An 18,330-nucleotide genomic window follows, 5' to 3' on the forward strand; every position below is an offset into this window, starting at 1 on the left:
AGGCCACAAAATAACAAGGAACGATCAACTGAAGTTCAGTTCAGACAAGACTGAGGTGCTGCTGGCCAATGAAAAAGCTGCCTGGGGAGTCATCTTGTCCTGGAGAAGATTGCACTCCCCCTAAAGGGCAAGTTCATAGCTTAGAAATGCTACTGAATCCTGGTCAATGGCTGGAGGCTCAGATCTCTTCCTTGGTATGTAGTGCTTTTTATCACCTCCAGCTAGTTTGCCAGCTGCATACGTGCTCCGATCACATCCAGGTTAGATCACTGCAGTATTATTTATGGAATACAACTGCATGGACTATTATATATACAGTTCACTACTAAAGTGATCCAACAGATCATATCAAAGTGACCTTGTTATAACTGAGGAAGTCTTTAATAGAAAATTGCGTGTAACTAGAAAGTTGCAAGGAGACTATAACAGTGGACTGAGAGCTCTGGGACTTCCATATGCACCTCACAAGTAAGCATGTTACTGCACAATTTCTCATGTGTTTACGGATACCGCAAGAACAGACCACTGACGTTCTAAAAGGAACCACACAGATACAGCTTAGCAAGTGGCCTATAGGAGCACACACTCCTTCCTGCGTACAGATTTCCCCATTCTCTTCGCCCATGAATCAACTTTATACTTCGCCACTGGTGTCCCTGATATAAGCATGTCCTAGTCTTGGGTAAGGTCACCCTTAAATTCCAATCTGGAATACTTTTTATATAATGCTGTCTAGAAGAACAATTCAATGTAGGTCTCAGGTGGCAGACTGAGAAACAAAGATGATAAATGGATCATTTATTTTTGCTGTGGGAAAGAGTCATTATTTGAATTTTCCACCTGAGACACCCAATTGTCTTTCGTCAGTGCTGATTAAAACTGGGCTCAAACGACACCCCAAGACACCAGCAAAATCAACTGCAAAATCAACTGCAAAGAAGAGATAAAACACACTAAAATATTTTTCTTCTGCACACATTTCTGGGGCTCCAGAAAAAGAGAGAAGGGGGCAGAGGCAGGCTTGAGCACAGGGAAAAACCTGTTTATATTTGCTTGAGTTGTTAGGATTGCAGGGGAATCTACACAGCTCAGTAAATTTAAACCAACTTGAATAACAAATTCCAAGAAGCCAGGAAAAAATGGTGGGTGGATGTGTCTGAGGGTGTGCCTTATCCATCCTTTTCTCACTAGTTAAGGGCTGCCTTTTTTAGAAAGCTAGATTAAAATTATACTCTTTATAAACAAAGAAGGGCTGTTTTATGGATTGGACAAAATCAATATGCAATGGCATCTCACTAGCGTGCAACTTCATCATGAAAACACCTACAATTTTCTCATCTAATGAGAAGCCAAGGGCCTCACTAACTCTCAGATGTTTACCATCCCTGCAAAAATTGCCCATTCCAAAAGCTCTTTGCTGCTACTCTTGGAAGGAAGTCCTTATTTTAAATATATGGCAAAGAGGTTTGTATTCCAGACTAGTGCCCAAATCCTAAATCTGATATAAAGACTGCTTTCAATTATAGCTGCTTAAAGTTCAGCAAACTATCCTGTCTTGAACAAAGCCAAAGAACCCACTCAAACTGAGATGTGAACTACCAACCAGAAGACATCCTTTGTCATGCTACAACCAGTTCAGCATTCAACTTCAGCCCCTGACCTCCCAACAGACATTACAGAAGAGCTTTTATTCTAAAAGTCACCCAGTTCCCACAACTATGACTGCCCTAAGCAGAAGGCATTATTTCTGCATTAAAGCATATGTTTTTCAAGGCAGCTAGGCATCCAGCTGTTAAACATCCAGTAGACAGGCTACTTATGTCAAGATGCAATACAATTCCATGTGTTGTTTCTATACCCTAAGGGAATGGACTAGGGAAAGCAGGTTGCTCAGTTGCTGGGGAAGTCACTGAGGCAGGAAATTTCCCTGTACATTCATCGTGCCAAACTGCTTATGGTGCCCTTGTGAAAGCTCGGAACCCCATCACTAGTACTACTACAATCTCAAAGGAGCAGAATAAAAAAATCTTAAAAGGAAGAGAACATTTCCTGTGACCCTTCCCTAGAAGCTTAAGTTTTTGCTACTCCCATTGCTTTTGGTGTACATACATCCAACCAGTTGATGCATTTGGGGGCAAAAAAGCCTGTGGCAGCACAGATATCCATACAAATGCACCCCGTATACGGAAAATGACAACATTCCAACAGACAGGTACGTAATCTGACATAACCCACATTACAGCTCAACAATACAACCAAACTGATTAAGCTGGACAGAAAGCACAGTTCCACCCTGAATTACTTAGGAAAGGGGAATAAGTGGGGATCTGGCAATCTGTCAGCAGAAGGCACTGACTGGTCTAGATCAGGGGTGTTGAACTCATTTGTTATGAGGGCTGGATCCATCATAAATGAGACTTTGTCAGGCAGGGCCATGTGTGTCATAAAATGTAATGCCAGGTAGCAGAGAAATAAACTTTAAAAAGGACACAAAAACAATTCAATATTTTTTCAAAACAAAATAAAATATGCTTAAAAGTTTAGCACTCTTGCAATATTTTGTTTATTTAATGGTTTCTGATAACTGACACCTCTTGCTCTGAATTATTGCATCAAAATCTGGAGACAGTGTCTGTGCTGTAGCAATCTTGAGTATGCTGTTCAGGTGTGTTGCAAACCTACTTTTGATTTCTTGACATTCATTACAGAAAACTCATCGTCAATATTTTGAACCTAAGACCCAGGTTGTGCACTGTGAGTTTTTGTACATAATTGGCTTCATGTGCTGGTCAGCAAATGGAGAAAATAGAGGCTTTGTTCTGTAGCTCCTGTGCGATTGAGTAAGCCTGGCAAAGCAAGCTGTGATACAGAAGGAAGCAAGAGAGAAGGAAGCAGATGACAGTGAGTTGCTCATAGGCCTGACATGAGCTCTCCAGGGGCCTGATTCAGCCCTTGGGCTGTATGTTTGACACCCTGGTCTGGATCTTCCCTGCTTTCTCCTCCCTCTAGCAGTACCTTCTGACCCCAGAAAAGTAGATTCCCTTGATCACAGGACCTAGGCAGAGCAACAGATATGAAGGTCAATGAGCTGGAGTAAGGACAGGGAAGGGAACAATACTGCTGTTCCTCCTTCTGTCAGCAGAGCTGTGCTGATGGAAGAGGCAAGAAGGATGCTCATATTTAATGCAGTGCGACCAGCCAGAGTAATCTCTTTGCAATGACAAACAAAAGAAGCCAACAACTGTGAACTTGGAATGAGAAGGCTGAGGCAAGAAACAGCAGGACATGAGCTCACGAAGAGAGAGGTTCTCTATACCAACCTAAGCTGGTATCCTCACAAACCCACAGAATCTATCATGTAAAAGTTGCCATATGGCTCCAGTGAAAGGTTTTAAAAATATTTTAACTGAAGATGTGCAGTAACAACAGAGCAGAAATATTTTCCCTTTACCAGAAAAAGAAATTTAAAAAATACAACCAGTGCTTTATAATGAATCAGCTCTGTTATCTAAAGCTGGGAATTCTTTAAAACACCCAAGTTCTGCTGATCATTTAAAACTGTACAAATTAAGCTTTTCCCTAAGTCACCTGAAAAGTGTTCTCCTGAACATGCAATTGTCAACATCCATAAAAGGCTACTATAAAAGAACACATATGTCCCATTCAAGGATTACCTTATCAATTTACTTATATAATTACAAAATATATATTTCACCTTTTTGTCCTCACAAGGGCCACCAAGGATGTGACGATTTAAAACATGCATGATAAAAACCATTAAAATCAATATACAACTAGACAATTTTTAAAAGCATTAAAATACATACTAACATAAATAAACAGTAATTAAAATACTGGTCAGGAAGGAGGGATCACTGAGGGAAAGCCAAACAAAATAAAGACGTCTTCAACCACTGGTGAAAGATGGCAACAGAAGATGACAGACCAATCTTTCTAGTTAGAGAATTTCAGAGCTTTTGTGCCAAAACTGAGAAGCCCTCTCCCAAGTTGGCACCCGCTTAAACTCAGAAGATGAGTGCACCCAAATCAGGACCTCCAAAGATTACTGTAGTGGTTGGGTAGGTACATAAGGATTTGGGCAGTCCTGAATTGTGCCTGGAAACAAATTGGGAGTCAGTTTAGATAAACCAAGCCTGGAGTGATATGATCCCTACAGGGCCGGTTCACCCACTAGGCAAACTAGGCAGTTGCCTAGGGCGCCGGGAGCCAGGGGGCATCGAATTGGGCTTCTCCCCCAAGACAACTGCCTAATTTGCCTCCCTCCCCCGCCAGCTCCCTCCCTCCCACCTGCCACGCTCCTGCCAGCCCCCTTCAGAAGCCTGCCCTGCCGCTGCCCGCCTGCCCCCAAATCTTGAGCTGCCCTACCACTGCCAGCTCCCTCCCTCCCCCCTCCCTTGCCCTGCAGCCGCAACCAGCTCCAACTGCCTGGAGAAGCTCACTGCGAGGACGCCAGGCTATACTGACTTCGAGGTCTATGCTTGTTTTGAACAGACCTCTGGAGGAAGTTTCTCCCCCTCCTTTCCAGAAAGGAGATGGAAGAAACTTGCTCCAGAGGTCTGTTCAAAACAAGCACAGACCTCGAAGCCGATATGGCTCAGTGTCCTCGCAGCGAGGGGTGGCAGCAGAGTGCGGGGGGTACCTGCCTCAGGGCCGGCAGGCGCGGGGCTACTCACAAGTAGCCCATGCTTGCTGTCTACTTGCGAGTAGGCATCAGGCGTGGGGACCCAGGGGTGGGCGCTGTGCTGCCTGCCTAGGGTGCCGGAAGAGCTCGGGTCGGGCTTGGATCCCTACAACTCACTCAACATTTTGGCTGCAGCATTCTATACCAATTGAAGTTTCCGAATATTTCTCAAGGGAAGCCCCATCATCTCAACCAAAAGCTTGGCAGAACAGATCTGTTTTACAGGCCCTGTAGAATTGCATCAGACTCCACGGGGCCCTGATCTCTATTAGGAGCTTGTTCCATCAAATAGGGGCCAGGACATAAAAGACCCTGGCCCTGGTTGAAGCTAAGCGGACCTCTTTGGAGCTAGGAATAACCAGTAAATGTTGATCACTGGAGTGCAAGGCTTTCTGGGGGGCATATGGTCAGAGGCGGTCCTGTAGATATGCTGGTTCCAGGTCACTCAAGCCTTTAAAGTTCAATACTAGAACCTTGAACAGGATCCAGTACTCAAATGGTGGCCAGTGGAACAGCGGCTGCATGAGCACCCGTACAGATGCTGCAGTCAGCAAACAAGCTGCTGCATTCTGCACCAACTGGAGTTTCCAGATCAGGTTCAAGAGTAAGCTTGTATAGAACAAATTGCAGCAGTCTAATCTGGAAGTGACCATTGCATGGGTAGCAAGGTCCTGAGCAGAGAGGTTCGGAGCCAGCTGCCTGACCTGCCAAAGATGATAAAAAGCAGATCTAGCCACTGCTGTGACCTGGGCCTCCACAGAAAGAGAGGCATCCAGAATCACCCCGAAGCTTCTAACCCTTACCACCCAGTTTCGAATCTTTTGTTTCTGGGTAAGGTAATTGAGAGAGTGGTTGCAGAACATCTCCAGAGTTTCCTGGATGAGCCATCGGTTTCTGCCTTGGCCATGGGATGGAGACAGCTCTGATTGCCCTCACAGATGAGCTTCTCAAACAGCTGGATCAAGGCGAGTTGGTGTTACTGGATCTCACAGTAGTGTTCAACATGGTCACTCATGACTTCTTGCAGTAGCTTACCTCATTTCCCCAAGGCACAGGTCATCCAAAGATTTGGGCAGGGTTGTCTGTGGATGACACTCACCTCTATCTTATACTTCCAGATGATCCCATAGAGGCTGTAGAAACCCCAAACCAGTGAATGGAGCCAGTTTTGGAATGCATCTAAGCTAATAAACTGAAGCTTAGTCCCAACAGGCTGGAAGAGCTATTGGTGGGCAGAAGGTCTGATTTGGGATTTAAAGCTTCATCCAGGAAAGCTTGCAGTTGTCTAGCCACCACCACTCAATCACCTTAGAACATCTGAGAATGGGTTGATATTTACTGGGATCTCCTATGTCAAGAGTAGGCTGTTTCAGTACTGGGATTACCACCCCCTCTCTTAAGAAAGCATTAACTCCCCCAAGATTTAAGTAACCAGGAAGGGCAAAAGGACATATAAACAGGTGATAAACCTTAAACTTCCAAAGTTCCTGTTGGCATCCTGGGACTGAATAAACTGAAAAGTATAGCCAACATTTGGATAAGTAGGCATCCTGGCACCTCTGTCTGACCTCGTCACTGCAATGTCAAGTCCAAGTCGGAAGGGATGCAAGAGATTTTATCTGAAAAGTGCTGAGGAAAACAGTCACAGCAGGTCACTGAGCAGTCAACTTCCTCCTGCAAGCCAGATCCCAACAGGCCTCTGACAACTTGGTACCGCTCTGCTGCTCCACAATGTGCAGACACTACACCTTGTTATTACTTAATTAAAACCCTATAATGAACCCTGGTTCATCAAGACTTAAATGTCTACTTCATGATCTGTGATCATTAGCTTTTCACCCAAAGTGAAAAATCCTCCACGATTTCAGTCAGTTCTTGTATTATAGTTAGCACAATAATCTAGACAAATACACAACACATAGGGGGCAGGGCACTCTGTGCAATCAGAACAAGAGAGTGGTCAGGACACATGGCTGGACTCTTGACTGGACTCGGTGGGGTCAGGACACATGGCTGGACTCGGTGGGGTAGGGCGGGATATAAATTGAATAAAATAAATAAATAAATAAATAAAATTGAAAAATCCTACTCAATTCCCATTTCTGTTGCAGAGCATGTGTGAAGCTGGCATTGGCACGGTAGCTCAAGCGATCTTTTCACAAGAGCTTTGTTTAAGGCCTTATCCTTTAGGCATCAGCTGTCCAGTTGTAAAAACAGGACAATGTAAAAACAATGGAGCCCTGGTAATAAAGACCTAATTGTATATGCACAAGGTAATCCCACATCAGAATATAGAGATCTGTGTGAAAAAGAATTGTGAGTCACACTGCTGTCACAGTGAGATCCCCAAATTTCAGCCAGCCAGAATTACCACTACAATGTTATGAAAGCTTCAGGCTTCAGGTTTATATAGGTCAGCAAACCTTGTCATTGGCTAGAGTTGCACTGGAACATCAAAGGGTAGCTAACCTATTGATGTCATACATTCAGGATCCAGTGGCTTGACACTTCAAGGCCAATATGTAAAGGATTATATCAAACAAGAACAGGCAATGCAATCAGTTATCCCCTACTCCCTTTTTGCAAGAGGAAACAGGCTCCAGCTGCAGTATAGTTCTGGAAAGTAAACACATTACTAAAATAGCCAAATTTCCAAATTAAATATAGCTTCCATACAGTATCTCCATCAGCATAAACAAGGAGGAAGGGCATGAAACTTAACTCTAAGCCTCAATCACAGCACTTCTTGTTTCCCATTACCAAAGGTTACAGTTTCAACCTTCGCTAGAACAGACATTTTCCTTTGATCTTGCCTTTAAAAACTTAAAGCTGTAGTTAGTTTCTCAAAATGAACTGCGTAGAAGAGACAGTCCACATACACATCAACGAAGTTATACATCGGCAGAGTATCACTACCATCACAAAATCCAAGACCATGTCATCCAAGGGCATGGTGTTAGAAACAAGCTCACCTTACACAGAAACTGGAATCTGAGAAATACCGGGGTCTGGATGTGCCTATGCTTCCTTACATCAGGAGACGGAGATGAATGGGGGAGGAAAGTGCTAGGATGGAGCCAACTAATTCGTTCCCATCCTCCTTCTGCAACAATGCAGAAGACAAGTGCTGAAGATATTCTGGAAGCATTTCTTCACTTGTGCAAAAGAGGAATGTCCACATGTCCTCTTATCCTAAAACCCACTACTCAACACACTCATCAGATGAGTGGGGTTTATGACACAAAGAAGGATCTGTACTGCAGTTCTCAATCTGACCCAGTGGCCTCTCCATTTACTCTCCATTAGTTAATCAACTACATAAACTATTCCAATCCAGATTAAAGAGTGCTGCTTACAGAAAAGACACTTTCATGAGTCCTAGCACCTTTGCTTTCAAGAGGTAACAAAATTATTGACAGAGTGTGCAGTGTCTTTGGTGCAATCCTGTGTGTGTTGGACTTCTATATTTAATTGGATCCAGTTCTCAAACAAGTGTGTATAGAACTGCCAACTGAAGCAGATTTGGTTTTCTTTAGGGCAAAGAAGATATTTTGAGGGTGGGGAGTTCCAGTCTTAAGTAGGTATTCTGTTCAACAACTGAGTTACTGAAGGAGTTGTCTTATCATCCTTCTTCAACTTTTCAGAACCAGGGTAAAGGCTGAAGGATATAGTATGTTTCCCCACATTCACAGGAATCTTCCTCTTCCCCTTTTACTAACAGAAAGGACCATTTCCTCTACTGTACAAAAGGGACAGAGGTAAAGATCTGGAGTGAATGGGTATGTATCTAGAATAGCATCCTGGATTAACTCTGCTGTACAGTCTTGATTCAGAAAGAGGGGAAGAATGAAGACTTTAAAGAGTCATTGCACTACTTCATTTAGGGCTTGGTAGTCATAAAAGTTTTCCACACGAAAGAGCCCCAGACTGGTAATCTTTAAAATCTCTATCCAGCTCTATGGCACACATCTTCCCTTTCCAATGGGACAGCAAATGGTAGTGTCATTAAACAGACAAAGGGATAAAACACTAGCCCTTCTCAGCTGTTAGGTGTACAGGGAGAGCAGTTCTGGCATGTGTGTCCTGAGGCTGAAAATATACCCACTGCCCCTTTTAGACAAAATAACAATTATGCATCTTAGGAACCTCACAAGCAAATGGCTTCCAGAACATGTGATTGCAATGACTGAAAAGGTCTACTGATGTGCATTTACATTTAGAGTGCTGTGAAGGTTCCTCCTACTCAATCCACAATAGTGAGGTAGTTTAAAGCCTTGAAGTTGCCCTATGAGCATTTCTCATCAGTGCAAGATTCATGCATAGTTGAAAATTCCTGAGTTGGTATTTGTGATAAGAAAAATGGAACAAAAAAACCCCAGCAGATGTCTCTGTATGACTCAGTGCTTTCCCCATTTTTGGAGCCTCAGTGATTAGGAAACAGCCACGAAAAGTCTAGATTCACAGCCTCTGTTCCTGACTCTGCTACTGACTCACAGAACAGCCTTTGGAAAATCACCTCATCTCTGACTCACAGCTCCCCATAGGCAGAACAGAAAGCACTCAACAGACTCACAAAAGGATGTTGAAAGAATAAATTACTATGTAAAGCAGTTGTATGTCCATGCACCCATGGAATTGTACATTTGTCATAAGATGCTAAACTGCCTTAGATAATCACTTTCCACTTAAAAATGGCACATTTAAAGATATCAAGATATATATATCAATCCAAAGGTGCATCCATGCATGTTGGCTAACACACATTTTCATCCTGATCCCTCTGGAGAATTTAAGATAGGATCATGGATGTGCTTAGGCTTCCATACATTCTCATTTATTTTTCTATGAGTAAGTGAATGACTGAACAAGAGATCTGGCTTTATTTGAATGGGATTTCTCCTCTGAGCTGAGAGATTGAACTCTTTAAAACTGAGAGAGGGTGTATTGATCGGAGTCAAAAGATCTGCTACAGCTCTCTCATCTTTCCACCTTGCCTTGTAATCTGGCAGGATATTAAACAGGTGGGAGCAGTTCCTTGAAGTGTCCATAAAACTGCCCCTAGTCTTCCCTCAACTTTCTTTTGCATTATTCTAAGTACAACATGAGCAAGTTAGAATTGGAGGTTTCTTGGATCATGACTTGCCCTCAGGCTAAACTATATACATAATATTTACTTAAGCATGTAACATCCTGCTGGATCAGACCACTGGTCCATCTAGTCTAGCTTACTATTTCATACAGTGGACAACGAGTTACTCTATTTCATTTATACCCCAGTTTCAAGGCTAGCCACATGTGTGCTGTATTCACACAAAAAGGGGGATGAAAGGATTTTGGGGGGATGGAAGTTGGTCCACGAAAAGGAGCATGTTGGGGAGGAAGTTGTTCCTCCTTCCCCAACTGCTTTAAATGCTTTTATTATCCATAGCTGAACTTTGATACTGAAAGCTGCAACACTGTAGAGAAGAGACATTTGTGCACTTTTTAAATACCAACAAAGGGTATGCCCATGCAGCTACCCTGTCACATCTGGTTTGGCCCTAAGTCAGTATGAGCTGGGACCAAGAACACTGGAATTCAAATCTATCACCAGAATAAATAATTAAAAACCCTTCCACTCAGATGCTGCTCTAGGTGAGTTTTCCCATAGAGATCCCAAGAGACATTTTGGCAAAACTACAAGGGCCTTCGGTAATTGTAATGTGTCCCTCAGAGAACTGTTTTCTCATGCAATCTTTGTCCCACAGATACAGGCACAATAAAACATTCAGAGTGAGAGGCAAGCATAGCAACAATGATAAACTGCTTCCAATTCAGTCCACACACAATTCAGCATATAGCAGTCATCCACTGCAGTGCTATCGACATGCATAGGACAAACCCAACCTCCCAGTGTTGGGATCTTGCTCGGTGTTCTGTGACACCCCCCTCACCACCACCCTTATTTCTCTAAGTCTCCCAACACAAGTAATTAATTTGGCAGCAAAAATCCAGACTCTTCAATGAGAGTCACAAGATATGCCAAGAGGCATGAAGTCATTTACTAGCATGCACTCAGCATTGCAAACTAGCTCATGTTTAGTCAGAAAAGTAAACAGGAACTTTAACTCTTACAACAGTATGATGAAGCAAGCAGAAAGAAACAGTGACCCGGAGCGTTAGCTCCTGGAAAGTCTATGAGCAGGAGACAACATTCGCACAAGGATAGTACATTGGTTTGGGGTCACTGTTTGGATGTTCAAAGCCATGCTGAAATCCCATCAGTGCAGGGAAACTCACAGAGAAGCTGTAGATTAAGCCCTCTCTTTCAGCCTAACCTCTTTCAAAGGATTGTTCTGAAAGGAAAATGCTGTTCAAAGTTCTTGTGGAAAGGAAGAGATACCAACACAGTACTGTAGGCTTACACAGACCATGGACCAAGGGAATATCTGCATGGTGCTAAGCAAATGAAGCTCCATACCTCTTCCTTATTCCCATGCTACTACAGAAGGAAGAGCTATAGACTCCACAGTTATATTGCATTCAAAGAGTTTTACAACATTCAAGTTAAACCATTCATCAGAACCACTGTATAAGCAAGCCTGGAATTAAACAATGCTGTTTCAAAAGACTCAGAAACTAGAAGGAAAAGAGATGAAGTCCTCACCTTGAAGCATCTGGGATACCCAAACTTGCCAGAACAGGAATTCACAGCACAAGCAGCAGCACTTCAAAAGAGAAGCAAATGTTTCATGTTCCTGCTGATCACTACAGCAGTCAGAGAGTGAATGAGTGCTACTTGCAACTTAGTTGTTTCCCTAAGAAAGCCACTCCCTGTGACAGCAATTCTGCTGCAGATTGAAGAGTTCACACTGAAGGGTGGAGCATGAAGGAAGTTATGACTTGTCTATGAATTTTGACTCACTCCTACACCCCCTCCTTCCGTAAGTAATTTTTCTGTCCTCTTCTATCGCTATAGACATGACGGCTTAACACCCATGGAGGGACGGTGGTTCAGTAGTAGAGCATCTGCTTGGTAAGCAGAAGGTCCCAGGTTCAGTCCCTGGCATCTCCAAAAAAGGGTCCAGGCACATAGGTGTGAAAAACCTCAGCTTGAGACCCTGGAGAGCCGCTGCCAGTCTGAGTAGACAATACTGACTTTGATGGACCAAGGGTCTGATTCAGTATAAGGCAGCTTCATATGTCCATATGTACCACACATACAGGATTTTGTGACAAATGGATACTTCATGAAGTTCTCTATCAAGCAAATACAACAGTATTTGCTCTTTGACCTAACAGACTCCCATCCGCCTTCCCAGGCTTCAAAATTCTCTGGCGCTGGATACCGAAGCACAAACAGAAAAGGGACCAGACTGCACAGCTAAAGAACAGACCAAAGGCAAAGCTAAGAGTCACAAGCTGATTTATTTAGTCTGTTCTCTGCAGGGTAGAGCTGCAGCAAGCAGCTTGTTTTTTAGCATTAATACAGCTAACCTATTACTGATACAATGCATTTTTCATTGAAAAAGAACATCATGTTAAAATGTATTTAAAAACTCACAGATAATCTGTTTTTTAAGCTTTAACTTTTCTCTGTTGAGAGGAACCCAAAACAGTGTTAACCCAAGCATTGCTTCATGAAAAAGCCCTAGTATTGAAACCAGTTAACCCAATAATTGGCCATCTCCTTATCAGCACCATGAACACTACTTGGTTCTCTGGACACTGTGTATCAAAACCATCCTTCTCCACCAACCATAATTTTATTTTATTTCATTTTGATATTCTCCTTCAACAAGTGATGTCCAGAGCAAAAGTTTAAGACATTTGAGAAACCTTCCAATGTTTTTCAAAAAGTTAACCGGGTTAGCAGTTCTTTTCCCTCATCCTTTGTGTTCCATACAGACGGGGCTGAGAATGTCTGTGGCAATCTCCATTCAAAGGCTGGTCCTGTAGATCAGTTTGCTCAATTACTGTTTAGAGATTGAGTTTATACCACCAAAAACACAAGTGGAATAATTTCCCTTTTTCTGTGTTCCTGCTGGGGCCTTTGAACATTTGAATTTAAAAGCCCCATTTTGGGACAGGGAAGATGGCAGGCCACCTACCACAATCTTCTAGTGGCTGGACTTCTCTAAGTTTCTTCACCACAGCTGCTACCTGTTACTGACCATGCGAATCCTTCCTTCCAAAGATCAAATACAGAGCAGTAGGGTAGTTCTTTTATGTCTTGACCAAACTGCAGATATGCAGAGGTCAGAGAAGAGAGATAAACTAATACGGGAGGAGATAAACCAAAATTTCATTGCATTCCTAAACTTGTCTGTACTGTAAAAACCGCGTTACCTTTTTAAAAAAGAAAGTCAGAAAATAGCAAATATGAAAGAGCAGAACTATCTTAGTAAAACACAGAAACAATGCCACTACTAGAAGCCTAGGCCAGACATTTACACTTTAGAGGGAGTCAGTAGTTTATTTACTTATTTAAAATATTTACATCCCACTCTCTCTACAAAAGGGCCCCAGGGCAAAACACTGATACCACAAAGAATAGGATATCAGAACTGGAGCTGGTAGATGGAGATCACAGATGTATCCATTTCTACACACCAGTATTGAAAAATTCCAGAGTGTTGCATAGGTACAACAAAGTGTCTGGGAAGGCAGCATGTTGGAACACGTCCTAAAATTTTGCTTATCACCATTTGGCCTCACCTAAGACAGAGGCAACTGCCTTATAGCTTCTATTATAGGTAAGTGCATTATAATTAAAGAGATAGCATCAGGTGTCATCCCTGGCCCTTAGTTACCCCAATAGATTGGCACAGAGGATGTTGCTTCCCATTGCTCTCCCTCACTTAAAGCCCTTTATGTATCAAGGCTTGTTTCTGTCTGAAGGAGTTGTCCTATATAAGGACATCAGTTAAAACAGGTGACAAACATAACAAGGGTTCTCTATAGCACTTTACAGGAGGACTAAACATACTGTCCAGGAAAATCTGCTTTTCAGAAAGATCTACAAATATTATTAAAAGCTGATCATCTTGGTAAATGTGGTCCTTTTCACTCTGATTTGAACCTGCAAATACTAGGGGTCATAATTAGGGGGTGATGCTGTGAAAAACAACTCTGTGTTCCGTCCTTCTCCCTGCAAAGTACAGCTGAGGAAACATGACATCTTTATTTCACTACTCTTTACAACATTGGCAGACAATAATGTGGAAATGTACAATATGATGACATCTTGTCACAAAACTACAGACACCAGGGAGAGAAATGACACAAGAATAGCTACTTTTGAAGGCAACCCTCTGATTGCCATCACATCTACTTCCAGTTTAAGATCTCAATAAACACTGGTTCAGCCATTTAAAATGTTTACATCCTCTGCTTTGAGTCAGATTTCAGTCACCATATCATCCCTGTAAGTAATCTCCTGAGTGAAAAATATCTGCATCTAAGAAACATGCAGGCATAGTTCACATAAAACGATAAACCGTAGTTTGTGAGTATAAGGACAAGGCTTGGGGATCCTTAGTTTCACAATCACAAACATCACTTCCTCCTTTTCTGCTGATATCACTCCCAGGAGTCTGGCTCAGAAATCAATAATCTCTACTTCTGCGGCAATCTGCAGTTTGCACCCAGGCCACAAAATTATCCCAGTTCCAAGACACAATAGAACCATGACTTATGATTCTGGTTATGATCTGATGTTATAAACTGAGGCTTGCTACAAAAGTCAGCACGCAAAGCGGAGGGGGAAGTGTGCAACTCCAAGAGTTTCCACAGTAATTCTCATACCAGCAAGAAGCCAGGAGACGTATACATAACAATTTCAGAAACAGACCCAAGTCTTCTTCAGTATGTGACTAGTAAGAAGGAAGACTCCAGCCACTTCAAGATAGAGTAGGAAGCAGCTCTAAAATATGAACTGATAACCTCCTTTGAGATGGAGCTCACTATGCAACTTCACCTGGAAACCAATAACATGCACATACAACGATTCCCAAGAAGAGCTTTCTATTGACTTTCAACAAGTATTTACAAGTTCCAAAAATACCAAAGTTTTACACCTCAACTGATCCACACCCCCACCCTTGGAATCATCAACCCCCTGTTCTTGTGCCCTAAACTTAAAGGTGAAGGTAAAGCTTCTATTCATTAGGCTTTCTTCTTGGTCCTACACCAACCATTTCATGTTGTTTGCCAACAATTATAACAGTCTGTGGTTACTCTTACAATGAGAAAGTTAAACAGATCACATTTTAACCTAGGGAGTATCTGACAGTTTGTGTGGATGTGTATTGATTTTGATGGAGTGCTGAATGAATGTGGAATTCCTAAGAAACTTAATTTTTAAAACCAAGTTTCTAACCCTTAACCTGGAAGTGTCCTCTGAAATCTCGTTAATATTTCCAGAGACTGAGGATCAAGCTTCAGTAGCCTTCTTTATTCATTTAATAAACTTAACATATCACCTTTCTGTGGATGCATATGACTGGTTTACAATTCAGGGTAGTTACCTACAATAAGACAGACAAAACACAAAGACAAGACTAACAAAAGGAAGACAGTATAGAACGAAAAGAGAAAACAAGCAATTTCATGCATCAAGTCTTAGATAACATGTAACTATTCCATAATGACCAGATGGAATGGCTGTTGCTGGAGACTGTTTTGGGAGGGAAGAAGACCAATGACAGTTGATCCTACACATCAATAAAGGGGTTCACACTGTCTCATCTCTCTCTCTCTCTGACACAGCCTGATGGAACAACTTCTTGCACCTTCGCGACATTCAGATTTTCTAGGCACAGTGATCTGGAATCCAGATTCCATCTCCCCGCCCACCAAACTCCATGAATTACTGCCCTTGGGCAAGAAGGAACCATCTGGAACAATAGGTGGAAATGTGGGGGGGGGGGTCTGCTGTGGGAAAGCGAAACCAACAATATCAGCTCTGCCCTTCTGTTGGGTAATAAGTGCCTTATACAGGCAGGAAATGACCTTAATATTCAAACCAGCTTTTGGGAGGCAAGAATTAATAATTTTAACTTCTTCTTTTTTTAGTGAAACACACACAATCGGAGTAACACAATGGTGAGGGGTCTGGAGACCAAGTCCTATGAAGAAAGGTTGAAGGAGCCGGGGATGTTTAGCATGGAGATGCTTTGTATTCTTGGTGCTTTGGGGGGGGGGGGGGCAAAGTGGAACCTCCTTTCTTTTTTGGCCACTGTGTGACACAGAGTGTTGGACTGGATGGGCCATTGGCCTGATCCAACATGGCTTCTCTTATGTTCTTATTATTCTATGATCCACTGACAGTGGTTCTTCGTACTGGATCTTGGCTAGACCCAAGGATCACAAACATAAGACGGCACTTTTTAAAATTATCGGCATCCACAGAAGCTATCACTAACACTCCATTTCATGTACTGGTTGCAAGGAAAACAAATTTCCCATGAGTAACAAATGTGAAACCCTCTTGTTTTAAAATTCTACTGGAAAGGAAAACAAAAAAGAGGGAAATCAATACTACTCACACCAGTTAAAAACATTAGCTTGTCATACACAGAAGTACAAAAAACGAGGCAGTATTTTTCACATTAGAATGCTAGAGTTATGGACAGGAAAAAAGAACCATGAAAAAAGGAATTTCTTCAAGTCAGGAACAATATTCCCTCTAAGCCATGGAGTTTTGTGAGCAAAGATTCTGCTTCATGAGCTACTGGCAATAAATAAGAACATAAGAACATAAGAGAAGCCATGTTGGATCAGGCCAATGGCCCATCCAGTCCAACACTCTGTGTCACACCGTGGACAAAAAAATTATACACACACACACACACACACTGTGGCTAATAGCCACTGATGGACCTCTGCTCCATATTTTTATCTAACCGACTCTTGAAGCTGGCTATGCTTGTGAGCTACTGCATAAATCAGTTTGCTCTGAAGCCATTTTTCCTGAGCTAAGACAAAAATGTGTGAGCTGGAGGCTAAAAAGCTGCGAGCTAGCTCACACTAACTAAGCTTAAAGGAAACAGTGGTCAGGGGGGAGGAGGAAAAGGGTGCAGCAGCAGCATCACAAAGAAAGTTCAACCAGCTTTACAATGAAAACATTCACTGTCATGCTCCTATAAACTCTTATAAGCCCTAAAACAAAAGGAGAATCTCATAGCCCCTTAAAAACTGATAAAAGCATCACAGCATAAGCTATTGTGGGCTTGAGCCCACTTCCTCAGATGCAGTGATGATTACTTCTGACAATGTAGGCACAAGCCCACAAAAGCTTATGTGCAATACATGTGTTAGTCTTCAAAAGTACTATGACACTCTCCTTTTTGTTTTTCTGAAATAGTCTACTCTCCTGAAATGGAAAGCCCTGAGTCACTTCAAGTCCCCTTCTGTTCTCAAAAAGAGTTGGAGAAGCAACCAAATATAGCAGGAGAGCATACTCTGGTTCCAAGGTGCCAAGAACTATTTGTTCATAAGCATGTTAACAAAACAATTCACACTACTCTTTTCTGAGACAATACTGATTTCCCTCAGAGGAAATAACCCTTAGCTCCCCAAGGACAGAATAAAGAGTCAGACACAAAGTATTGTTATAAAATTGGGCCACTTTATTCAATATTCTAATAAACAGCAAGAGTACCCCACCAGCGGCCTGGCCAGGGCTAGGGGTCACCGCAACTGCTCCCCTGCCATTAACGGGTGAGAGACCCAGCCCCCCAGGCAGGCCCAGCAGGGAGGCACGCACCAGAGGGCCCAAACCCAGACGCACGTCTTGCCAGAAAGGCACCCTCTAGCTGAGCCTCCTGGACAGTCTGCATTCTCCAAACCCGGGTCTTCAAACCCGAAGGCTGATCATGCCAGACCCCAAATTCCCCAAAAGGGGGATGCTTCACAGTCCTCTCTAGCCGCATAATGCCCTAAACCCCAAAAACCTGTCACTAAAGTGACCGCCTATTTAACAGTGCCTCCTGATAGCCAAATCCTCAATCCACTGCATTGCTATGTAGGATAGGCAAAAAACGCGCCACTGCCAATCAGCCACGGTGTAAAAAATTCCTACCCGGCTCCTCCAAGGAGGCAACCAGCAAATTGCCCACATAACATGCAGGGCGGGCGGGAGGGCCGATCGTCTGCTAAGACAAAGGAGCCGACGAGGAGCGTAGACTGTCAGATCCCGCCTTTTTCTCTGCGCGCCGAAACGGGCGCCCCCTGACTCTTCCCATCGAGGGAAGCAAATTCTGCTCATGCAACCTAGCAGCTACGCTGCAGTCTGCAAGCATAAGATTGCTCCCCAAGGACGGAAAAAAGAGTCAGACACAGAGTATTGGTATAAAATTGGGCCACTTTATTCAATATTGTAATAAACAGCAAGGGTACCCCACCAGCAGCCTGGCCAGGGGTCACCACGACCACTCCCCTGCCATTAACGGGTGAGAGACCCAGCCCCCCAGCCGGAGCTGAGTGTTACTCAGGCACCCTCTAGCCGAGCCTCCCGGACAATCTGCATTCTCCAAACCCGGGTCTTCAAACCCAAAGGCTGATCATGCCAGACCCCAAATTCCCCAAAAGGGGGATGCTTCACAGTCCTCCCCTAGCCGCATAGTGCCCTAAACCCCAAAACCCTG

The 18,330-nt window shown here is 43.1% G+C and overlaps 1 protein-coding gene across 4 annotated transcripts in view; it reads right to left on the reverse strand.

Moving 5' to 3' along the window:
• DIP2B (disco interacting protein 2 homolog B) overlaps window positions 1-18,330 on the reverse strand; it is a 205,062-nt gene that overhangs the window by 173,576 nt on the left and 13,156 nt on the right. The window contains exon 1 of one of the 4 annotated variants that reach the window (XM_060253190.1): window positions 11,349-11,447. The exons of the other annotated variants lie outside the window; for them this stretch is intronic. Coding sequence (XP_060109173.1) covers window positions 11,349-11,358 — 10 coding nt within the window. The 5' untranslated portion in view covers window positions 11,359-11,447. Of the gene's footprint in view, window positions 1-11,348; window positions 11,448-18,330 lie in introns of those variants that run through there. 4 annotated transcript variants of the gene reach the window in all.

This window comes from Heteronotia binoei, chromosome 13, assembly GCF_032191835.1.
Source record: "Heteronotia binoei isolate CCM8104 ecotype False Entrance Well chromosome 13, APGP_CSIRO_Hbin_v1, whole genome shotgun sequence".
Classification (NCBI taxonomy): Eukaryota; Metazoa; Chordata; class Lepidosauria; order Squamata; family Gekkonidae; genus Heteronotia; species Heteronotia binoei.